The sequence below is a fragment of the Neomonachus schauinslandi genome, chromosome 6, assembly GCF_002201575.2.
Source record: "Neomonachus schauinslandi chromosome 6, ASM220157v2, whole genome shotgun sequence".
Taxonomy (NCBI): Eukaryota; Metazoa; Chordata; class Mammalia; order Carnivora; family Phocidae; genus Neomonachus; species Neomonachus schauinslandi.
In genome coordinates this window covers 130,690,648-130,716,379 of record NC_058408.1, presented here as the reverse complement: position 1 = coordinate 130,716,379, position 25,732 = coordinate 130,690,648, and the positions used below count along the sequence as shown (strand labels likewise).

Here is a 25,732-nt window from a genome sequence, read left to right as displayed (position 1 = left end):
TTCCCACTACATACATACTATTAGTCACCAATTCTACCATTCAACTTCCCAAGTAACCTTTGACTCTTTCCTCTTTGAGATCTTGTTACCTCTGGTCTGGAGAACTGCAGTAGTCTTTCAACTGGTCACTTTTTGTGAAATTTCTCCCCCACTCTATTCACTTCCCACCTCAGCAGCCCATCCTCTGTACTGTTACCAGAATGGGTGTCTGAATATAAATCTATTGTCAGCATTTTTTCCTTAAATTAAGAAAGCATTTTTCCAATTCCCAGTGCTTACTGGGTGTCTGTCGGACTTCTGCGAGCTTCTCTGATGCTTCATGAGCTGACCATCCTAGCTCAAGTCCAGCTGCACCGGCCTTACAACTTGTAGAATGCCTACACTAGACTCTGCCATTTCCCCAATATGTTGTGCTCTTTCAGTTGTCCATGGCTTTGCACACACTGTTCGTTCTACCTGAAAGACACCATCCTCTTTCTGTTAACTGTCATGTATCCTTTAAAACTGAGCTCAAGTATTCCCTGCAAAGACTATCGTAATAGCTCACAAATATTTAATGAATCACAAATAACGTGCTAAGCCTGCATTCCCTGGATAGAGTGAATCATACTTTTCTCCATGCTCCATGCTGGCCATGCCTCTGCCATAGAACTAGTCACATGTTAGGCTCACCTCTACATTTGAAAACCCATGCTGCATTTGTCATTAGGTTCTAGTGCCTTGTTCTGAGCAAAGGGTTAATAAAACCCTTTCAAAGCTTTCTAAGGCCAATCTGACCATGGGTTAACCCTAGAACTCTACCACCCTGATGGCATGTTCTGTTTTCTGGCCTGTAGCCTTCGGACTGTCATGTATAGTCAACGGTGGTCTTGTGAGTCTGAATACCTGGTTAAGAAACCCCCTTGGTGGGCAAAGAACAAGCCTAGTGAATGAGATTTGTATAGACTCAATGAGTGCTCCCTCCATTAGTTCATTAAAGGGGTCCAGCTCTTGTCTTAGAAAAATTCAGTATAAAGATAGGGCTAATTCTCATCCCTAAACACTGGTTCCTGTCTGTCTCTCCCGCCACCCCCGTTCCCTCCATCCTTCCTTCATCCTCCTCATTCTTATCTCTCTTTTGACAGAGAGATAATCCTTATATAACTGTAGGATGGTGCTTTTAACCCATGAAAATTTATTCTGGATAGACCATTTGGTTCTTTCCTTTACCTAATAACATGTAAGCAAAGATAAAGCCGACTTACTTTAACCAAAGCTCTCTTGATGACACTGCCAATATCTTGCCTCCACTCAGGAATGTCAGGGTTGTGGTAATCCAGGTTTGGAGAGAATGACAAGAGTTGGGACTGGAAATATTCTGCAAGGACAGAGGGTGTGTGAGTGGGGCAGAGAGAGGGGTGGCGGACTAGCAGATGCCACAATCACTGTGCTTGAGGGAAAGGGTCCACTCTTCCATGTGGCCTCAGCTAAAATCCCTTCCTCTTGGCGTGTTTCTTGGCTTCTGAAAGAAGGTGGGATTTGGTGACTGGAAGGGGATTTATGCTCCTACCATGTAGGAGTTCCTTGCATCTTAAGCCCTTCTTCTGGCAAAAGAATATTACTTGAAATGAAAGATAAGTATGAAACCCCAGAAGAAGGAGGTTATTTGCTACTCGTGATACTATCATGCGAAGCCAATGATAAAGCTTTGACAAGCTGGGCTTGGTTGGAAGGGGGCCTTGCCACTTGTCCTCCCCTTGGTTCCTCTGACCTTCCTCCTAGAAACTATCTCAGAGGATCAGATCGAAATCCTGTGTGTAGGGTGTGGGTAATGTTCAGTTTCTTGACCCGGCTGGTGGGTACACACATCTGTTTACTTTGTGGTAAGTCATGAAACTAAACACTTGTGATGTGTGCACTCTTCTGCATTAAATTTACACTTCAGTAAAAATGTTTGCTTGAAAAAAGTCCTCCAGGTACCTGATGAGAGAGCCAGAGTATCAAATTTGCAGAAATGTAGGAAAAGGTGCTCACCTGACGTGAGGTTGAAGAAATATGTTCTGAGTCAGAGGATCACATACCTTAGTACAACTTTTTTAGAAAGCCCCAGGTATAGTGGCAGTCTTTAGGGGCCTGGGGGAGGTTGTGTGGGATGGTGCTGGGAGCAAAACTTGATTTAAAATAAATTTAATAATTAGGAGTGTTTTTCCGGATTGAGAACAGGATAGCGGCCTTATCCACTCTTCTTTCTAGTTCTGCCCTCATATTCTTAGCCTTACTCTTGAGCCTTTGCAGCCAAGGATGTTAGAATTTTCCAACAATCGGAATATGTACTTCATCTCAGTAACTCAGCCTTTAGTTCTGCAGGGTCAGGGAACCATGGCGCCTCTTTTGAAATCACTGGTCCCCATGGTCACAGAGGGTCAGTGCTGCATACATATTACATATCGTAGATACCTCAGCAGGACATTGGATCTAGATGCTTCTATGATAGTCTTTCTAGTTTAGCAAACTTCAACTTATGATATGTGTTTGTCTAATGAGACCCCATCAGGATGTGATACAGATACATCTTAGGGAATAACAGATGCTTGTCTATGCCCATGTGTGCCAGTTTCTCTTACAGCCTCAGTGTCTATTCAGGAACAAGGTAGAAAGTATGTTTGGAAAATTCTGGTTGACCTACATAATTTTCCCCTAGCCTGGGGAATTGCCAAAGCAGTCAGGGGTTGCCATGAGGGTAGGCAAAGGGGATTGGTTGGGCCGGAGGGAGCATCACAGAACAACTTTCAGAGCTTACCGTGCACAGCAATGTCTTTTGTGTCCTGGATAAGGGCATTCCCAGCAGCCACCTGGACAGTGATGGTGTTGGTGCCTTCGGCCAGGAACGTGAAGGAAATGCTGCTGTCCAAGGTGATGAGGGGCTAAAAGACAGAAGGAGAAATACCCATTTAGTCCTCTGTGGGATATCAGATTTGCTTCCTTTCTTACAAATCTCAGACTGTCACAAATCTGCATGGTATTTGTGTGTCCCCAAGGGATCCTAACTTGAAACAAGAAAAATGAAAATGGCTTTTCATAGCTTTCAAAAACTGTGATTATATCCAGTATCCAGGAAGAGTATTAATATCCTTGAAATACACTGTAAAATGTAATCCCAAAAGATGAAGATAAGACTGGACACTCTGGATTTTGCAAGTCACTCTGTTCCTTCTCCTGGGGCAAAGTAGAAGCAACATTTGTAACCTATTCCAGCTGGCTCTGGGAATAGATCATTTATTTTTCTTCTCCTCCAATATTCTGTGTCACTTACATTTCCTCCTGTATTCCACTGGACTACAAGACCTTTCAGAGAGGTGGTCACATTTTATTTACTTCTGTCTCATCCATCCTGGCACATTACTTTCATATAGTAGAATATATATGTTAGTTGGATGCATGGTCCAATAACTGGCATTTTGCTTTATTATATCTGTGTTTTCCATTGCAAAACATTTCTAACATTTTAAATAGGTTGGAAAATAATAAACATACATATCTGTGACCATTTTAATTCTTTTTTTCTTTTTCTGCTTTATTTTCCTGATCACAACATATACAGGTTTCCCAAGGATAGAGAGAAACAGAATATATTACTTTCCTGAGGATTAGGACCTTGATAAAAGCAGGTGCTTCTGGGATAGAAGAATGCAGATCCTGAGGTTGAAGAGTCATTATTCAGGGGTCATCTTAAGGCCTGTGCCCTTCCAAGTTCCTGTTGTTTGCAAGGTACGACATAACAGTAGGAAGCTGCTCTAAGGCAGCTCTTAAAGAGATGTTACAAGCACAGATGAGCAGACTCCCTCTCCTCCTTGTGTGTCAGGACAGCCATGGGATGGAGACCAAGAAGGTAACTGTTAGGGGAGGCACAGAGCAGCTCTTGAAGGGCGTGGGTATGGGCCAGCACTCAGGCACTCCTGACTGAACATGGCCTAGACGTGTGTGCCAGAGTCCTGCAGAGGCTCAAAGGTGTGGCTTTCAGACAGCGTCCCTGCTGCAAGACTAGAATTGCTTTCTAGCTCAGACTTTCCAACTGGGCCTCTGAAACCTAATTTGATTTCTTCTGCTTTAAAATGCCAGAGTTAGGCTACCATCATACCACAAGTATTATGCCAAGTGAAATAAGTCAGTCAGAGAAAGACAAATACCATGTGATTTCATTCATATGTGGAATTTAAGAAACAAAGCAAATGAGCAAAGAGAGGAAAAAGAGAGAGAGAGAGAGGCAAACCAAGACACAGACTCTTACCTGCAGAGAACCAACTGATGGTGACCAGAAGGGAGTGGGGGTGGCGGGAGGGTTGGGTGAAATAGATGATGGGGATGATGGAGGGCACTTGCGGCGATGAGCACCGGGTGACGTATGGAAGTGCTGAATCACTGTATTGTACACCTGACACTAATATTACACGGTATGTTAACTAACCGGAATTTATTTATTTATTTATTTATTTATTTATTTATTTAGATTTATTTATTTACTTATTTGAGAGAGAGAACATGAGCAGAGGGGAGGGGCAGAGGGAGAGGGAGAAGCAGGGTCCCCGCTGAGCAGGAAGCCAGATGTGGGGCTCAATCCCAGGACCCCGAGATCATGACCTCAGCTGAAGGCAGACGCTTAACCCACTGAGCTACCCAGGCGTCCCTAACTAATTGGAATTTAAATAAAAACTTTAAAAAATAAAATAAAATTCTGTAGCTCCCTTATTTTATGACCAGGCTGATAGCTGGAGTTGGGCAAGATGAGAGATATTGCATGTGACATACTTTCTTCTCTGCTACATGAAAGAAAGCAGTGAGTATAGAAAGGAAGGCACTTGTGTTGAGCACTGGGTGTTACAGGTAAGGGATGAATCAGTAAGTTCTACTCCTGAAACCAATATTACACTATATGTTAACTAACTAGAATTTAAATAAAAATTTGAAGAAAAAAAAAAGAAAGAGAAAACAGTCTTCCCTTTAACTAAGGGCAGAACCCAGAGTTCAAGTATTCTTAAGGCTCAGTGACAGTACACACAAGGGTGTGGCCTTCTGAATTCAACAACGAATGAGTTGCAAATAGGTTCTGTGATGTACATCAACTCCCACGGGCTGATAGTGGCTGTTCAGTGTCCTGCGTTGAGAAGGAAGCTGAAGTCAAGTTGGGTTCAGCATACCAATGTTGGCCATAGCAATGGAATAATGTGCCACAGAGTTGCCATTTCTAGTGTAATAAGAACAAAGACTTGAAATGCTGGCTTTATTCAGTTGCTATGGTAATAAACTACCTTGGGCAAAGTAGACCCGATTTTTAGCCTTAGTTCTTTATCTGTTACATGAAGGGTTTGTGTTGAAAGAGCTGTGAGCACTTACTCAGCAATCGGAATATACAGGATTGATGAATGGCTTGAGGCAAACTTTCTAGTCCCTACTGGTCAACCTATTCAATCGTATCTATTAGGAGACCTTCAGTTGCTTCATTACCTAGTCATGTTCTTTGGAATGAAAATGAGATACCACTTATACCCAACAGAATAGCTAAATTTTCTTTAAGAATGATAATATAAAAGATGATTAAGGATGCAGAGCAACTGGAACTCTCATACATTTTTTGGTGGGATATGAAATGATACCACCACTTAGGAAAAAGTTTAGTTTTACAAGAAATTGCAATAATTTTTCCAAAGTAGATGTACCATTTTATATTTTATGACTTAGCAATTGCAGTCTTGAGAATTTAGTCAAGAGAAAAGAAAACATATGTCCACAAACCAACAAAAATGTTCATGGAAGCTTATTTGTAACAGTCCCAAACTGAAAACAGCCCAGGAATTCATCAATAGGAAAATGAATAAACAAGCCATAGTATATCCATACAATGAACACAAAAGAAAAAAAAAAAGATACATACAATAGTATGGATAAATCCCAAAACTATAAGAAGCAAAACAAGCCTTACATAAAATAATTCATATGGTATAATCATATATATGAAGTTCTAGAACAGGCAAATCTAATCTATGATAGAAAAAAAGGAGTGGCTGATTTGGGGGATTGGGGTAAGTATTGATTGAGAAAGGGAATGAGAGAACTTTCTGGAGTGATGGTAATAAATATTTTGGTGTATATATGTATATATAGAGAGAGAGAGAAAGAGAGAGAGAGAGGGAGAGAGACAGAAAGAGAGAGAGAGAGACAGGAGTTTAGGTTACATGTGAATGCCTTTGTCAAAACTCAGAAAGTGCACACTTTGGATTTGTGCATTTCATCATTGATACCACCATGGGGAAAAAAGTGTAAGCAAATACTGAATCCTAGTCAATAATTTGCAAGCTGAAGCATTTAGCACAGAGTATATTGGTGTCTAAAATTTGAAATGGGTGAAAAAATTAAGATTAACTGATGGGTGGACAGAACAGACAGATAACCAGACATGTGATAAAACAAAAATAGTAAATGTTAATGGTAGACTACAGATGGTGGGTATATAGATATTCACTGTAGAATTATTTCAACTTTAGAGTATGTTTGAAGTTTTCCATAATAAAATGTTGGGACAGAAAACATGAAAGAAATAATCAATGTGATTTTATTTTTCCTGATTCTATGAGTGACTCTCTCTGACCATGGCTATATTCCATTGTCCTCCATTTTAGTTCCCTGCCCTCAGCTGTCATCTTCCCACCTCTCACCAGCAGGCAGTTTTCTCCCTTGACAGTTGTCTCTTCATGAAACCTTCACTACTTCCATGTCATCTTCTTCAGCTCTTAGTGGTCCATGTGCCCCCCCCCAATCCTTTCTTTGCACACTCTTGTAGCCTTAGACTTGGGTATTGGTACTCTGCCAGGCAAAGGAATCCCTTTTTTTTTTTTTAAGATTTATTTATTTATTTGAGAAAGAGAGAGAGAACAGGGTAGGGAGGGGCTGAGGGAGAGGGGGAGAGAATCTCAATCAGACTCCCCACTGAGCATGGAGCCCAATGCGAGGCTCCATCTCACAACCCCGAGATCCTGACCTGGGCTGAAATCAAGAGTTGGACACTTAACCAACTGAGCCACCCAGGCGTCCCTAAAGGCATCTCTTTTGAGAGGAGTGGAATTCTTCTTGTCCCTGCAGATTTGCTCTTCCCTCCATCTGGCTGCTTCCCTAGGAGATCCAGGAGCCAAACAAGGGTGCAGGGCTGCAGGACAAAGGGGATGCCATCTGTGGTGGGAGGGAGCGTGCCATCCTATCAGCCAGTCAGGGCTCTGAGTCACAGTAAAGCTGAATGGGAACACTTGGTCCCCAGGTGGGAGACCACAGGCTTCCATGCAAGAGACAGGAGCTAATTTTGTTTTCCAAATTGCCTTTGTTGTTCATCAACTGATATGGCATCATGGCTGATTTCACCTTCCTTGCAAAGCTGGAACACTCAACAGTATTCCTGAATTCTTTGTTGGCCACCAATACCTAGTGCATAATGCTAAATTAAATCAAGTATTTTAAGGTTCATTTACTAAATCTATTAGGCAAGCAGACACATTTATTAAGCCAGACCTCTGTTAATTCAAGCAAATTGGCCTTTCAGAGCTTTACAAATCCAACAGGCAGCTGATTGACTTCTCTGTCTCTGTACTTTGTCCAAGCTGCAGGGCCAGCCCACGGTGAGACTCCTTGGAATAATACTTTATTCCCTGCCTAGGTTGTGGGTTACATTCCTGCCCACAGAGAATCCCTTATGTGCAACAGGTCACATATTATCCACTGAGCCCAGAAAGATACTAACAAAGCTCTGGGTGACTATTTAGTTATGGGATTTCCACTTGACTAATGGAACAAGGAGCTTCAGGGAAATCTCTGAATGCAGCCTACACCAGTTCCCAGACGCTGTAAGTCAAGTTAATACTGAACATTATAAAACCTCCACAATCTAAATGTATCCCTTGCTAAAAGCTGCCATTCCCAAATTGTACAGACTATGCTATCACTATGCTTGCCTTACTTAAAGCCTTCAGCAGATTATACAGTTACATGTAAAAAAAGTGGAAAAGGCAAGATACATAATGGTGGATATACTATGATTAGAACTACGTAAAACAACCGAAATATATATACAAAGACGAGAATGAAACAAAGCAAAAGGGTATCTACAGATGGGTTATGGCTTTGGGATTAATGTGAAAATTCATAGTTAGGGGAAAAAAATCCCCTCAAACCTTCACACATACACACACACACACACACACACGCACACACACACTCAGACATATATCCAAAAGCTCATCAAAAGTTTAAAGTATCACTGTCCATGAATCTGGTTCTATCTTCTGCCATCCTATAATAAATATGAACTTCAAACAAAAATCATCATTTATGCCACTCAAAGCCACCTGTTATGTATTCCCCCTACCTTTCAGTTTTTTCTCTAAATTTCTGCCCAAATGAATCCTCTGTTTTGTCTGAATCTGTCTATACAGAACACAACCATGCCTTACCTTTCCATACAAATCTCTTTCCCTTCCTTTGCCTCAATTCTACTGTTTTTTCAATGCCAGGGTAAGACCAACTTCATCCATGAGTCACTCCATGATCAGCAAGGTGTGCATCCATCACCATCTAGGCTGCTTGACTGGGCCAGTAACATTACATTCCTACCACCATATCTTAGAGTACCTATAACTTCATATTCTCAAATAGATTATTTCTTAAAGGAAGCAGATGGAATTTGCACTGATTTGTATTCCTCACAACATCTAGCACAAAATATGGGCTCTTGAAAAAGAGCCACAGAGCTACTGATGCAATTTCACATCTCCCCTGATAGGTCTGTAGGCATATGAGACTATTATTGGATTAGGAATGCTTGCTCTCTTCTATTTACTTATAGATCACAGTTGTTCACCATCACTGCATTTGTGTCCATCATGCCTTCTCACTTGGACTATAATCTTCTTGAAGGTAGGGACAATGTTGTATGTGCTCCTCTATTCCAGAGAGCACCAACTGAAGGGCTAGATATAAAGGCAGGGGTGAATTAATTCTTCTTGAGAACTTGATTTAATTCAACCATCTGGGTGAACCTGCCCAATTCTCTTAGTCACAACACACACAACACACATGTGTGCACACACACACACACACACCCCATAAAACATTACTTTCCAAGATTATTAGCCTAAGTGTTTTCTCTGAAAAATGGGATAATTTCTCCATCAGTAATGTCCTAATGATTATATTAAATAATGTGTACGAAGAGCCTCCTACAAAGCAGAAGTAGGAATAAATGCTCAAAATTAGCTCCTTTTATAGATCAGTTTGCTACTCAAAGGGAACTAAAATAGCTCCAAAATCAGAGTGCTCACCAGAACACTCAAAGACACTCATTAATTTGCTAGTCAAATATGGTGCTCATTGGATCAATTATTGGGCAATGAGGTCATCTTGATGTGTTTCTGGTATGGTGCTGGCAAAAAGCACTGAAAATACACCTTGTTCAACTGGACCAAATAACCATTCTTCGAGGTGGGAGAGAAACCTATGGAACCAAGTCAAATACACCATCGAGATGTAGATGTCATTGATGTAAATGATGAGCACGATAGTGACTAATATTTTCAAGTGCTTAGATTCTAAGCACATCTAAGTTACTAATATTTACTATTACTAATTACTACTTGTTTACTATTAGTTACTAATAGTTATTGATGTTATTATTCTGACATTATAATGACCAAAACTGAGGGTCAGAGAAATTGCATGTTTTGATTAAAGGCACACTGCAAAAAGAATCTGAGTCTGGACTGCAACCCAGATTTATCTTATTTCAAAACTACTCTATGCTGGGTATTTGTGCAGCACTTCATGCTCAAGCTTATAGATGGGAATTCCTAACTGAAGGAATATGTCAGGTCATCATCAAACCAAACCAAAACAAAACAAAAACAAACTATAATGCCATTCTGTAATTTAAAATTTCCTCACTTAATATGATATATTATAGATTAGCTAGATAGATATTTCAAATAATAATTCAGTGATGTTCGTGGATTAGATATTAGTATCCTTGCTCTACCCAAAGAAAAAACACTGAGATTTAGATCAGGTGATTTGTTCAAGTGAACACAGATAATCATTAGAGAAATAGAAACTTGACTCTGCAGTCACTTTATCTACTTCTGTGTTTATTTATCAAAATTTATTGGGTACTAATCTAGTAAGGGTCTTAAAATTCAGGTCTTAGAATACTAAAGAAAAACAAAACAAAACACGGAAAGGGGAAAAATGGCACTGTAGAGAAATGCTGTGTCTCTGGCTCCTCGTGGGTTCTGAGTAAATCACTGTGTTGACAATGGCCAATAACTGCCCTCCTTGTGCACAGGAGCCTCAGTAAAGTTCACCAGGTAAATGAACACTTAACAGAAAAAAATTCCCTGGATGGACAGCCAAAAGTTCTCAGCAGAGAAATGAACTTAAAATCCTGTTTCTAATTTTCTCCTCCCAAATGATTTTCTCTTTTTTCATTCACCATGTATGCATGCAGGATTTTAAGGTCTGTAACCTCTAGAAGACAAACACAGTGATGCAGCTAAAGCATCCTTGGGCTGGGGGTGGAGCATGGTAGCTGGGAGTCAGGTGACCGGGTTCTACAATTAACCAGATGTTTGACCTTGGGATGCTCATCTCACACAGGGAGCTTTACTTCTCTAATGTACCAAATGGGGATCTTAATAACCAACCTCTGTATCTCTTGTCCTGGTGAATGATAAATTCAGAAATGCAAAAGCATTGTAGCCTATACTAAGAAACTGACTTGAAAGTATACAGCATCAACAATTCAAACAGAAAAGGGTCCCTTGGGTCCATAAGTGTAGTTCTTTTGTCAACCCATCCTAACTCCCAGTTTTTATATCAAAATTAAAAGCATCCATTTAGTGAGTACCTAGTGTGTGCCAGGGAGATATATAGCATCTCACTAGATTTCACAACAGCCAAAATGATACAGGCATTATTCTCTCCAGTTTGTGTTGAGTGAATTAAATTTTAGGTCAAATGACTTCCTCAGGCTCACACAGCCAGCAATGTTACTGTGACTCCAAGGTCCATGTTTTCACCACCATATCATGCTGTCTCCCTAAGAAAGAGCAGGGGTGAATCTTCTCCCACTCTTATCATGCAGGGGCTGAAGTTCTTTTTGGTCATCTCTAAACAAACAAAACCATCATTGTTCATTCTTTTTTTTGAAGGAATTACTACACCAGAACTGAGAATTTATTTCCCCTTTCTTGAGATGTCCAGCATTTCTAAGTCTGATATGATATCTTTATTAAATTATTTTTTTAAAGATTTTATTTATTTATTTGAGAGAGAGAATGAGAGACAGAGAGCACGAGAGGGGAGAGGGTCAGAGGGAGAAGCAGACCCCCCGCTGAGCAGGGAGCCCGATGTGGGACTCGATCCTGGAACTCCAGGATCATGACCTGAGCCAAAGGCAGTCGCTTAACCAACTGAGCCACCCAGGCGCCCCTAAATTATTTTTTTAAAATGGAAGATCTCAGGGTGTCTGGGTGGCTCAGTCGGTTAATCATCTGACTCTTGATTTCAGCTCAGGTCATGATCTCAGGGTCGTGGGATCAAGCCCCATGTCAGGCTCCACATTCAGCACCAAGTCTGCTTGTCCCTCTCCCTCTGCTGCTCCTCCTGCGCATGCTCTCTCTCTAATAAATAAATAAATAAATAAATAAATAAATAAATAAATAAATCTTTTTAAAAGATGAAAGGTCTCTCTAAGATGAGCAATGCCAATCACATCAAGAATGGCCAAGGAAAATGTAAAGACAAAATCAGGAATAGAGAAAAACATTAAGCCCTTACATTTAGGGACCCTCCGCCTAACTGCTCCCAGCTCCTCATATATATAAGTGTGGTCATTGTTGACACAACTGTCACCATCACCAGTAGCTGGGAGCAGGGAGGATGTGCCAAGTTCAGAGTCTGGCCCTCTGAGTTCCCTTCTTAGAGACTTGTCAGCATCGCCACCGTTCCTAAAATGAACCTTGGCCTTCGTAGATCACCTAGGAGGTCTTGGAGAAGGGTTCTTTAGATGCATTGCCCCACTTGACTTTCACAGCCCTGCATTTAGAGAGAGAATTCACATTTCCAGATGGAGTCACTGGATCTCAGAGATGCTAAGTGAGTCCTTTAACATTATCTATGTTGTGAGTGGAAAGCCCAGGATTAAAAAAAAAAAAAAACAGGGCAAATGAAGTTTTAAAAATATTGATTATGGAAGCAAGTTTGTAGAGCTTCTCAAGGTACTCTTTCTTCCTTAGGATTGTTTGAACTTTCGCTATTATAATAATGAACCTGGTATAGAGACGTATGTGATATTCAATTATGTGGATTCATAGCTTTACTAAGTACTCCCTATTGCTCCCATCCCCGGTGCCCCCAACATCAACATGGCAGCTGGAGCATAGGAGAATTCAGTACAGATCTACTCAAACATGCATCAGAAAGGGCCAAACCTTCGTGCTATTGCCAAACCACCAGAAATAGGTAAGGGTCCCCAGCTGACTGGGCCACACAACTGCACTGATGTTGACCTCCTTATTTCTTATGGCGACAAATGGCACTCGGAGATGAACATGTTCCACGGGACCTGGGGGAACACGGGAAACAATGTCAGTTTTTCTGTTCCTGGAATAAACAAACTTTATCATACTCCCAGATTCTTAATCTTAACCCCTATTACCATAAACTATAATAAAACAAGGATCACAAACTCACAAATGTTGAGATGTGTGCGTGTGGTTGTGTGTGTGCATACTTGAAACAAAGCACCTGGTATAATAGGGAACTCAAATCAGGCTTCAGAATTTTTGAGTGACATCTGAAATTCACTTACATCTGATGTGCCCAACCATGAATGCTTATGAACCTCCAATCCAAGGACAAAACTAGTTGACTAGACACTTAGCCAATAAATAGGAAGAGAAAGAGCAGTCTCTTTCATTTCTGACAATTAGCCTGTATTGTGATGTGGGGTCAGTGCATCACATGGAGGGCTCTTCCATTATCCTTGATGGTTAATTGGTTCCATCCTTTTCAACAATCCGCCATTGTGCCAGTCATCTGCAATACTCAGTGGGTGTCATTCAGAAGCTGGCAAGGCTGTTTTACAAAAGGAAAACGTGTCTCTCCCTAAATCAAAGGAGAAACAAAGGCCACATTCCCAAAGAATAAAAAAAAAACTGCTTGCAGAAAGGTGACCAAATTTCTCTTCTTTCCCCTCAGACAACTGATATAGCAGCAAGAGAACATACACGAGCAAACCCTACCCATAATAAATGAGGACTGTAATTTAATTCATTTCCAAAATAAAATGAGAAGAGGAAAGAAAATGCTGATGAGAAATATTAATGTGTCAGTGTCGCACTCTGGGATGGGGATGTTATTTTTCAACTCTGGGAGGGTTTTCTCCTCCCCACTCCTTCCTCCCCTCCTTTCCTTTTTCTCTCTTTCCCTTCTTTACTTCTTCCTCCTTTCCCTTCCTTATATCTCTCCTGCTTAACCAAATCCAATTAAAGTATTCTAATTAGCTGTTTATACTCTGCTAGTGCATAGTTTCTCAGGTTCCACTATGATAGAACTGATGTGCATATGTGGCTAAAGGTCAAGACTGCAGTCCGAATGTCTCCTTAGTCTGGGGGCCCTGAGTTCTTCTCACAGGTGGGGCATTTTCCTGATCACTCAGCCTTCACTATTTACATCGTGGGTCACTTTGGGGACAGCTCAGCTTAAAGGGAAGACAACAGATGGCTTCTTCTCATTTCTGGTCTGGTTTAAATGTAGCTGTGTGATCTTTTCCTCCATCTTCCAGAGCCTTGACCCTACACAGACTATTTCCGCGTCCCCTGCCTTCCTTATAGGAATAAGAACATATGAATAGGATGTGTGGATATTAAAAGTACAATTGCATTAGTTATGGGTTGGCACAATTTCTACCACCATCATCACCACCATCACTGTCTCCGTGTATCATTGGGTAGATGTCCCTCGAAAACAGTGGGAGTTTGTCTGAGTCTCACGGTGTTGTAGGTAAATTTATGTTGGGGGAGAAGGTGTTGGGACAAAGACTGATGTTTAAGTGAGGGGAGCAGCCTGGTCAGCTTGTCCCCGTCCACACTGTACTTTCCAGAACAAGCAACAAGTGTTCAAGAATCTGTGTATCTACCACCTGAGAATACTCTGCCTACAGATTGACCTGACCATAGACAGATGACCCTCAAGGTTTCTCCCAGCAAATAATTTCTTCTAGCAAATCATTTCAACCTTGCTGCTTCAGAAACACATTTGCCTGAAGGGTTAATTATTTTCAATAAGAAAGTCTGCTCGATTATTTTTGTATGGTTTGACTGTTGGTGAAAATAAAAAACGAAAAACACAAGGTATGAGAAAACACTGGCTCTTTTTGTGACTTTATTTACTCATTTGTAGGACTTTATCTGACTTATCTTTCTTTGTTGGTGGTGTTTTACTGATCCGTGGGGAAGAGAATGAGGCAGTAGGAAGGAGTGCCCGGCCAGCCATGTCCTGGCAGGGAGGCGAGAACTCTGTGTCTTATGCTAACACCTCAGAGTCTTTCTTGGTGCCCAGATGCCAAGCTCATTCCTCCCCTGCTGGGAAAAGGGCCCTTTACCCTTAAAGTCAATGCTCCTGTTATTTCTCTCCCTCAAAACGCATGAAGCTCATTCCTCTGCCAGCTCTTCAGAACCCCAGGCCTTTCCACAGTTAAGTGACAATACTGCGAACGGCTTCTGGCCCTGGAAATTCTTCTCAGCTTTCTGTCACTCAGGGGCCTTGGCCCAGCCACACACTGTCAGGTACCTATGCCTAAAAAAATAAAAGGAGATCTCCTTCTCCCTAAACTTATGCCAAACAAAGGGATATGGCTTCCATGAATTGGCACGCCATCAAACATAATCACATTTATTCCAGCTTTAAGACAAGCATGTTTGGCTAAATAGAATCTCAAGGAACAACAACATGTAACAGCTTTTTAGGGCAAAGAACCTGAGCCAGAAGCTCCAGGCTTCAGCCTAGGGATGGACACACCATAAACCAGGGAGAAGAGAGCTGAAGGGAACACAGCAAACTCCTAAAATCCTGTCAAATAGTGCTCTCTTTGATAAAAATCTAATAATCTGTGTAAGATTGGTTATTATGGGTGGCTAACAGCTACTTTTGTTAGCTAATGGCCCAAGGTGAGGCCAAGAGCAGTTTCTACTATAATAACTGCCTGGCAAATGCAGCCATGATTGATGTGGAGGGAATTGTGAGCGTGATAAAAGTTTCAAGGAACATTTCCTCCTTCATGCACATAACCCACAGTATAAATCGGTTCCTTGCTGTTGTATTTTTTGCCACTAAGATACACTGGTCTTTGCACCCTTCAGGCAGGTCCACTATTGGTGGAATTAGGAATATGGGTGGGGCAGGGGGTTGGGATAGAGGAAAGTAAAATTTCTCTCTTCGTCTTCATTTTTAAATGCAATGGAAGTGCCAGGCAGAAAGTTAGTGGGTAGTATTTAGTAATTACTAGAACAGGTCACATTCATCATGTGCCAAGCTGGGTGGTAAGTGGCATTGTATACTATGCAGGGAAATGTTAACATAGACCTGAAATTGCCATCCTTAAAAAGACTTGTGTGCAAGATTGGTCCTTGCTAGCGTCTGGAAACTTGGCTTTGAGAGTGTTTCCAGTCAACATGTAAGTGATAAGAGTAGTTCAATACGCCTAGACTGTTTATGCCAATAATATGGTTTAATCTAAATATGTATTTCCCTTAGGATGTCTGGAATTCTGGCATATGCTAGGCAGAGGATGCCTACTTGACCAGTCCCCAATAAAACCATGGGTACCCTATGACCCAGCAATTGCACTACTGGGTATTTACCCCAAAGATACAGATGTAGTGAAAAGAAGGGGCACATGCACCCCAATGTTCATAGCAGCAATGTCCACAAAAGCCAAACTGTGGAATGAGCCCAGATGTCCTTCAACGGATGAATGGATATAGAAGATGTGGTCCATATATGCAATGGAATATTACTCAGCCATCGGAAAGGATGAATACCTACCATTTACATCAATATGGATGGAATTGGAGGGTGGTATGCTAACTGAAATAAGTCAATCAGAGAAACACAATTATCATATAGTTTCACTCATAAGTAGAATATACGGAATAGTGCAGAGGACCATAGGGGAGGGGAGGGAAAACTGAATGGGAAGAAATCAAAGAGGGAGACAAACCACATGCGACTCTTGACTCCGGGAAACAAACTGAGGGTTGCGGAAAGGGAGATGGGTGGGGGGATGGGATAACTGGGTGATGGGCATTAAAGAGGGCACGTGATATGATGAGCACTGGGTGTTGTAATCAACTGATGAATCATTGGACATTACATCAAAAACTAATGATGTAGTATAACTTGGCTAATTGAATTCAAATAAAAAAATAATTAAAAAACAAAACAAAACACGGGTACTGAGTCTCTAAGGAGTTTCTCTGGTAAATAGTCCTTCTCACATGTTGCTAAAACTCCTTGCTGGAGGAATTACACATGTCTTGTGTGACACCATCGGGGGAGGACTCTTTGGAGGTCACAACTGGTTTCCTCCAGACTTTGCCCCATGGCTCTTTTCCCTTTGCTGATCTTGCTATTTCCCCTGTAATAAATCATATTCTGAGTATGATTATACGTTGAGTTCTATGAATCCTTTGAGTGAATCAACAAACATGACGGAGTGATCTTGGGGACACCTGAACCATACACATAATCCAATCTGATTCTCATAGCTTCCCTATAACATAAGTATTCAAGGGGCGCCTGGGTGGCTCAGTCATTAAGCGTCTGCCTTTGCCTCAGGTCATGATCCCAGGGTCCTGGGATCGAGCCCCGCATCAGGCTCCCTGCTCTACGGGAAGCCTGCTTCTCCCTCTCCCACTCCCCCTGCTTGTGTTCCCTCTCTCGCTGTGTTTCTCCCTGTCAAATAAATAAATAAAATCTTTAAAAAAAAAAACAAAACGTAAGTATTCAAGATGAGGAATCAGAAGTTTGTAAAGAGTATGAAAGTTGACCAATATTATATGTTTAACAAAGGGATATGATCAGATTTCAAACAGAGGTCCCTTTGCTCTAAACCCTGGCTTATGAATACCTTGCACACCACTTGCCTGGGTTTTTGACTGGTGCTTCTGGCGCAGAATGAGTAGAATTGGTGGAGTGTGGCCCATTTCTAGCAGCCCCTGCGCTCCCCCACCAGAATGTAAACTCTGCCAGGCCGAGGCCATATCTGTATTGTTGCTTCCCCAGGTCCTTGCAGAACACCTTACATATATATATATATATATATATATATATATTAAGAACTCAACAGACATTTGTTGAATAAATTAGTAAATAATTGGATGTTTTCTTTATATTTCCTACTTGTTGTTACAAGAGCCCCATGAGGCAAAGTACGTTAGAATTAAGCCATTTTAAAGTTGGAGTTCAGAAGACCCACAGAAGAAATAATTTATCTCATGGCCATGTAGCCTGGCATCTTTAGGGACAGAACTGATCTATAATCCAGGTGTCCTCCCATGCACACCCCCTATCACTGTTGGTCCTTACGCTACTATTAGGATCAAAATGCTAGGAGACTAGGTGGCTTACGGTTTTCCAGAAACCTTTTAAACGTGGGTTGTTTATATAGGGGAATTTGTCATCACTGAGTTGGAGGTACTCTTTGTATTCACTTAGACTCTTTTAAATATACATTTCACCATAAGTAGCATATTACTCCCAAAACATCGTGGGGTATATACATTAGAACTACAGAATCCCTTACGCCCATGAATATCACTGATAAAGGCATAGGAAATCCATACCAGACCCATAACCATATGTTTTGACGCAACATTCTAAAATCATACCATTTAAGTTTTAGTTTACATGAATTCAGTCCCAGGATAGTGGATACACAAAACGTATCCCGGACAAAGTACTTTGGAAGTTCAGCTGTTGTTTGCTTTGTACCAAGCAACAGTCAATAGTAATGAAATACGTTCTAGAACAACAACAAAAAAAAAAAACTGGAGAGTCTTTACAATTGTTCATAACAGCAATGAACTTGCAGTAACCTTGTATGTAAGAATTAAGTTCTTTTGTGTGTTCAGGACTACATTTTTAAAAATCCAAACGTGTCTCTTTAATCCTTCTTTGGTTCTTCCAACGGAGATTAGAAACTTACTTTGATTTGGGCTGCCTTCACTTATCATAGCAGCTTGAAATGAACCTGTGGCCGTGAGCCAGATGAGTATCTTCTTCCTAGATCCTTACGAGTCTCCAAAGCAAAGGGAAGGGACTTTGACATGAATGTGTGTCTGCATGGGTACACTTCCATCAGAACACAGTGGAACTGAAAAGAAGGGGCCAGCTGGGCATGTTATCCCAACTTGCAAAATAATCTACTTCAGTATCAGAAAACTGAAACACGGATGAGCACACATCTCAGTCTTTCAATTTGGGTCATTATTTGGGGTAGTAGTCACACCAAATCTAGTCTCAGCTCTGCATCCCAGAAGTCTGTGGACAGTGGGAGTTATGTGCCCCTGGAAGGTACATAAGAAAGGAGGCGGTTCAGGCTACTTACAAACCACGTGCAGGAATAGGACAGCTGTGTCCGAGCCCAGGTTGTTCTCCGCATAGGCCGTCACCTGGAAGATCCCCGCACTCTTGTACACGTGCTTGATGCCGTCCTCAATGGGGCTGAAGTTAGCATAGGACACCGCGATTCCATCCCCAAAGTCAAGCTGGATGTTTGTCCTTTGGAGATCACCCTGAAGGAGGCAGGGGTTGGGGGGAGAGGGAAGGGGGAATAGCAGTCGGCCGGGGCACATTCACATGGTCCGGTCTGACTCCTATTGGATGCTTTGTCCTGTGCCTTCAGCATCACCCTCTTGGGGACCCAGAACCTCTCCCAGGGGGCTGAAGCACTCTCCACACAATCATCAGACTCTTATCAGATACCCACTGGGCACTATGGGCAGGTATTATGGACCTGTTATCCCCACATGCCCAAGCTTGGGACAGCCTGAGCTGGTTGAATGGGTGCTAGGGGATAGCGTAAAGCCTCTAGGGAGCTCTGGAGTGGGAAGGCCGAGAAATTCCCTGGCTCCCTCACACACTTGGTTAAATTATTCCTCTCCTGTGTCAAAATCATAACAATAGCAATAATAGTAACAGCTAACACTTATAAAGTTTCTTTCCAGTTCCAAGTAATTAATCTCCTCACAACTTTATAATGCAGAAAGCATTACTTTCCCATTTTACAAATGGGGACAAAAAGAAATTAAGTAAGTAGACCCAAGTCTCACAGCTAGTAGTGGAAGAGACAAGTTTTGAACCCAGGCAGTCGGGTTTCAATACTGATGATCTCAACTACATTGCTATAATTATAATTGTTCCTATGTTTTGAGATTTATTATGTTATAAGCATTTATGCTAATCACTTAACACATACTCTGTACACTTTCAAAATAACTCTGTGAGGTAGGATGATTATTCCCAGTCTAGACATGAATCCTGCATACGAATCAGAATTACATCTGTGCTCTGTTGACCTTGGATTTCCCTAAACCTGCCGAAGCCCTTCTTCCCCGAAGCCTTTTCCAACCATCCCAGCTCACAGATATCTCTGCCTCTTGGAAGGCCAAGAGCCCCCTGGGTGCTGCCTGCTGGTGTAAGGGCATATGGGTTCAGGTGAGTGCATCTTCCCATCCCAAGCTGATGCTCGGCTTCTTAAGAGCTGATGTTGAACCCCACCCTTCCTTGTTCTTCTTCCCACTACACTGGGTCAATGACTTTGGATAAATGCAATTGAACCTGACCACAAAACAAGGATCCTGGATGAAAAAAGAAGCATCGGCTCTCTCTATTTACAAAGATAGTTGATGGAATAAAAACGGATATACGTCATTTTGGAATTACGAGCCAATCCTTCTGTCCAGTGAACGTGCACTGCTCACAGTTTTGTGTTCTGCCTCTTCCCCTGTGGCAACCCAGATGTGAGTGAAATATTGATACGTGCTCCCTTGCCCCCCCACACAATGGTGACTACTCTTGAGTTTATGAATATAAATTGAAGTGGAAATGAACTGGAGGCAATTCAAATGGATAAGATCATGGCTCTTCTCATCCATTCAAGAGAAGGTTTTTATAATGCTGGTCCTGGAAACTCCCTAGTGGAAATGTGATAATGACCTGCTCTGAATCTTAAAGTCCTTTAATTCAAGCGCCCAGTGTGGGTGACGGCTGAAGAACCTGTCAACCCAGGATAAGGAACCTTCACTGTCCTGTTCAGTATGGGCCAGACTTTAAAGGTTTCTAAAGTATTCACATTTGGGAAAAAAAAAACTCCTGGCCTGCTTTGGTCTCTTTCCAAGATCTGAAGAGCACAGAGCAATTTGCATACAAATTTAGAGGGCTTTGTAAATCAGGCAAGCTTTCTTGCCCCACCACCTCAGCAAGGAGTGCCTAAAAAGCTCCCTGGTTTGGGAAAGAGATGAAATAGCTCATATAGGGAGCAAGAAGCATACGACAGAGCTATTTCCATCCTGGAATGAATGAATGCAGGCTGATTTTACTGCCCCAATTGCAAAAGACACAAAAAAGTGAAATAATGGAGCAACCAGCTGATGGAAAAGCAACTAATGTGACATTCTTTATACAAATAAGTTTAAAGGATGGCAATAATCCTCCCCCACACCCACACTTATACTTTTAAGACCCTTTGAAAGCCTTGTGGGCTTTTTAAATCAGGGCGGTTTAAGGGTTAGAATAAAGCAAAAGAGGCTCCAGGGAGCAATAGAAAAAAATATGAATTCCCTTCTTCTGGTGAAGTTTAGAGTATATGGTCTTCTGGTGATAAACATTCCTTCAACAAACCAGACCCTAAAGGGGGACCTCAAAGAATATATCCAGATCTGCATCTGCCCAGAGACAAGTGGGCCCCCTGTAGCCTGGGTCTGTGGTGTGGGATGAAGGGAAGAGGGTCCCTAAATATCTAAGCCTTCTTTTACCCTTTGTGTCTTCTCAGCATTGACTCTGAGACAGGGACCTGTGGGGACACATGATCTTTTTCTTCCCTCTCTAGAAACAGTGAGTTATGACCTCAGAGACCCAGGACAACACATACCTCCTCCATGAGGATGATGAAAGTAGCATTATGCCCCTGCTCTGCCACCAGGCGTCCATCGGTTGTCACCACATGGAGGCCTCGAGGGGCTTTTCCGGGACACATCTGGGCCTTGGCTGTGTACTTCTCCCTCAGCCCGTCCGTGCAGTTGTTGGACACAATCCGCCGGTACCTGAGGAGTATTGACAGCTGTCGGTGGTGTGGGGTGAGTGTGAGTGAGTGTGTGCATGCGTACACACGCACAGATTAGAAAAAAGAGTGCAAGAAAGCCAGAGGGAGAGATGTTTCACACAGCTGCTCCTAAAAACTGAGTCTCAAAGAAGACAGCCGTTTAAGAAGCCAAACAAACGCCGAGGAACTGCTATCCCTCCATCTGAGGAAGAGCAGCTCTTTAAACATTATTATTGATCCTACCTGGTGAGCCACGGATCAGATCAGTGTCTAAACCAGCCAAGAAAAATCAATGTCTGACTCACATGCAAGACGGAAGGAGGCAGAGCCACTGGACTAGTAGAGCAAGAAAAGCAAGTGCTCCTTTCTGTGAGGGAGGGACTCGTTTGTACTTCCCTATGGCCGTCTCCAGTTCTCTCTGTCGCTAGATGCAGCTAGAAGATCAGACTCCTAACTCTGATTCATCAGGTAGCCTCTTCCTGCCTTCCCTCTACCCCCAGGACATCAATCCATCCTTTCCTACCTACTAGTCCTGGCTCTGGAGCCACTGGGCTATTTTACAGCACATTTTCTCTCCTTACTAATATTTCACTTCCCATTCAACACAAATGCCAGATCAGAAGCACACATTTGAAGCTCCTATGCAATCCTGCTGAGGGAAAATTAGCTCAGAGAAAGCATGGGAAACCTCCCCACAAAGCACTGTAGCCTTTTAGGACAAGGGCATCTTTGTGCATAGTGATGCCACATCATGTCACTTGACCACTGATCTGAGCACAGGAAGCTGAGCCAACAGCTTGTCCACTGTCCTGACCTGTAGGATAGACATCATTTCCACTATCTATAAAGCTGCATACAATCAACCTTCTGGTAAACCCACGTAATATAAATGCACCACCACCATCATTTTATCACATCTTCTTTTACCCTGTATGTCAGGACTAATTAACCCAACCATCCATGTTACCTTCTTCTGATGGCCCTTCAGTTGAAAGCAGATGAAACAAAATCCTTTATGAATGATATTTATCTTCCACTATACCTGATATTTACCCTGGTCCTTTCTCCACTTCCCACCCCCCAAACCCTGCTGAACTACCAGCCCAACATCTCCATCCAAAGATCTCAGGAGGATGTTAGGCAAATGTTGTGTGTAGTTACTACCTCAGACAGAATTACAATATACCCCCTTGCAGATACACATTATTTTTAATTGCCAGCTGAGCTCATTATGGGTCTAGAGCTATTGCTGTCCAATATGCTAACCATTTTTTTACCTGTGGCTATTGAGCACTTAAAATGTGGTTAGTTTTGCATGTTGAAATGACACTATTTTGGACATATTAGGTTATATAAAATATATTATTAAAATTAACTTTGCTTTTAAATTTTTCTTAATGTAGCTACTAGAAAATTTTGAATTACATATGTGGCTCATATTATATAGTTCTTTTGGTCAGCACTAGTCTACGTAATCAAACTTCTGTAATCAACTTATACTTTTTTGCTGACTTTAAGTCATTTACAAGATATTTAATTTTTTACTTATGGCAGATATTTTGGTAGGTACCATATCCTAATGTGAACTGGATATCCTCTACTCTTCCTCTTCAATCTCAACTGGCCAGCTGGTTAACAATTTGTAATCTAAGCCAACATTTAAGCAACCTAGAGATACATGTAGACATTTGTAGTAAATCTTTTGAAAAAATACAAACTGTCTTTCCTTTTCATCTCCCTGATTTATTTGGTTGGCTCTTTGGGGTTCTGTTATATGTAAGTTGCTTAAAATTGGGTGTGCCTATAGGAAATGTTGTAATGCAACTCTATTCCAATTCTGTCCAAGGTATGTTCTGGCTTGGAATCTGGAGGCTTAGCTGATCACTTGTGACCATCATATTCCTCTTCCTCAAACTTCATAGCACTATGCTCTCTGATGCCATATCTCTTTAAGTTCATGCTGCTGGATCTGTAGTGTGAATGGCTTCAATCCCTGAACCAGACACTTACAATAAAAAAACATCAAAAGTGCTTAAGCCCCATCTCAAGCCCCAGCAACAGTCCCCTAGAACCAAATACTGAGCTAAAAATTCTTGTTTTCCAGTAGCTCACACAACTCAGCACATCTCTTCCATCACTTTTTTTCTCTCTGTAGACATCACTTGGGTTGATGGTACCTACCAGTATTTTATATCCAGAGAAGGTAAAAGTACTGAGATGGTGAGTAACTGGTATGAAATGGCAGAAGATCCATTGGAAGAGTTGAGACAGGAGTCCAGAACACCTTCATCCTCTGCTACTCAAAGAGTAGTCCTGGGACCAGCAATGACAGCATTGCCTTGGGGGCTTCTCAGAAATGAAGAACCTCTCAGACCCACCCCAGATCTACCAAATTAGAAGCTGCATTTGAACAAGATCACCAGGTGATTCACAGCACATTACAATTTGAAAGGTGCTGTCTCAGACCACCAATCCATTTTCCAAATCTCTTCTGGGCCATCGAGGTGGCAAAGGAGAGGGGAAGACAAGTCTTTAAGGCAATATTTTTTCAAGCACCTGAGTAACTGTATGTGAGCAGAGAGAGAAACACACACATAATCTGACAATTAAAGAAAGTGTAGCTTGACCTTCTTATTTCAGGAAGCCCTAGAATGGGACTTCTGAATTTTCAGTTTCAGTTTCCAGCATCAGTCTAGGAGAGCTTCAGTCCATCCAACCCTGGAGGGCACTGTAACACGTGCATACCATTTGTATTAGTTTATTTTTTCAGGGTCCCCAAAATAAGGTGGCATCTCTTTCCAGAAGAGAAGGCCTGACCAAAATAATAGCTATGGTCTGTCAGAGGCAAATGGAAAAAGGTACTGAAATCTAGTAATCACAAATCTCTTCAGATGTTTCCAAAAAAGCTAAAGAACTCCTCAGCTTTCCTCAGAAGCCACTTGTAAACAAACTCTCTATGGTCCAGCTTGCTTCAGCAGAAATGCTACCTTTGATACCAGCCTAGGGAAACAGAAGAATAGCGATTAGAGTTTCTTCCGGTGTTTTACTTACCCAGTGCTGTTAAGGTAGCTTTGACCAAGGCTGCAGTCCTTTGATGGGGAGGCTGGGTTGTACCAGAAAGCTGGGACACACTGGCTCTCTCCATGTCTCTCATAGCCATAGTCACTGTTCAGAAAATGAACATTGCACACTGGTATAGATGCACAAATGCTCAAACACTCCCCCATACACACAAACACAAATACATCCCTACAGCCCTCCAAACAGCCTCAATGCATTTTTTCAAATATTCCCAGCAAGAGCAAATATTCGTACTTTGTGAATGGAGTTTTAGATTTAGAAATAATCCCAAATCATTAGAAATCCAGTGTAAAGAAGGAAAGGTGCATTATCAAATGAAGATTCCAGGTAAAAAAAAGGTATGGATGTACATCCTGTACCAGGGTACAGCCAGGTACCCTGGCTGGAGGTGGGTGTCAGGGATGCTAGAAGTTTAAAAGCATCCTCTGGATTGCAGTGGAATTACTGACAGAAGTAGGTGACAATGACAACCAAGAAGATGATATTAAAGGTCAAGATTCATTTCTGGGTAAGAGTCCACAGATGTTATTCCAAAATTAATTTCATAGATTTTATTTTAATTTTTCCTACAAATTCTTTCTCAAACAAATACAGACATTTGCATTCATATAATACAAACAGCCATTCAAACGGTCCCAAATACATATAACACAGGTCTCCTGTTTCCTTACAACCAACAACACAAAACTGTGGTTCTTTTCCACGTTTTCATGAAAGCCTAGCTATGATAAAATAAAGAAATGCAGGTATGATTCCCTTCTCCTTCCCTCCATTTCAAAATGAAGAAGACCAGTGTAGAGAGGAGGGCCCCCATCTGAAATGCAAATGGTGTTTCCTTAATTCTTGGAGTTTCATAAGGCTCCCATATGCATAAATGTCAGGGTAGAAAAAGAGCAATAAAGTTATTATTGCTCTTGAAACCAACCAGAGGTCAGTGAGGGTGGCTTCACTTGGCAGGAGAATTCATGTTTCTAAGTTAAGCATCCTGAAACCCACAGACCAGGCAGAACAATCTGGACATTTGAATATTGATCCATTGAGTTAATGAAACATAAAATAGCAAGGAAAGTCACTCTCTCCAGACCTACCCCTCCTTTCTTTTTCTGCTCCCATGTTCTTTGAGCCAAGATGTAATTAAAGCCCAATGAAAATGGAGGCAAATTTTGGTCTATGTGTGTGACTAGGGCAGAAATGGAAGGAAGATAGGAATACAAGTTCAATTCCACGTTTATTTATTACTCAATATGTGCACTGTCC

General features: G+C 41.7%; 1 protein-coding gene across 1 annotated transcript in view; it reads right to left on the bottom strand.

Moving 5' to 3' along the window:
- Nucleotides 1-25,732, bottom strand: part of SORCS3 (sortilin related VPS10 domain containing receptor 3) — a 569,369-nt gene that overhangs the window by 12,686 nt on the left and 530,951 nt on the right. Inside the window, exons 17-22 of the mRNA XM_021699769.1 lie at nucleotides 24,446-24,559; nucleotides 21,224-21,395; nucleotides 18,680-18,866; nucleotides 12,501-12,634; nucleotides 2,780-2,903; nucleotides 1,245-1,357 (exon numbers count right to left, since the gene is read on the bottom strand). Of these exons, the coding sequence (XP_021555444.1) occupies nucleotides 1,245-1,357; nucleotides 2,780-2,903; nucleotides 12,501-12,634; nucleotides 18,680-18,866; nucleotides 21,224-21,395; nucleotides 24,446-24,559 (844 nt within the window). The remainder of the gene's footprint in view (nucleotides 1-1,244; nucleotides 1,358-2,779; nucleotides 2,904-12,500; nucleotides 12,635-18,679; nucleotides 18,867-21,223; nucleotides 21,396-24,445; nucleotides 24,560-25,732) is intronic.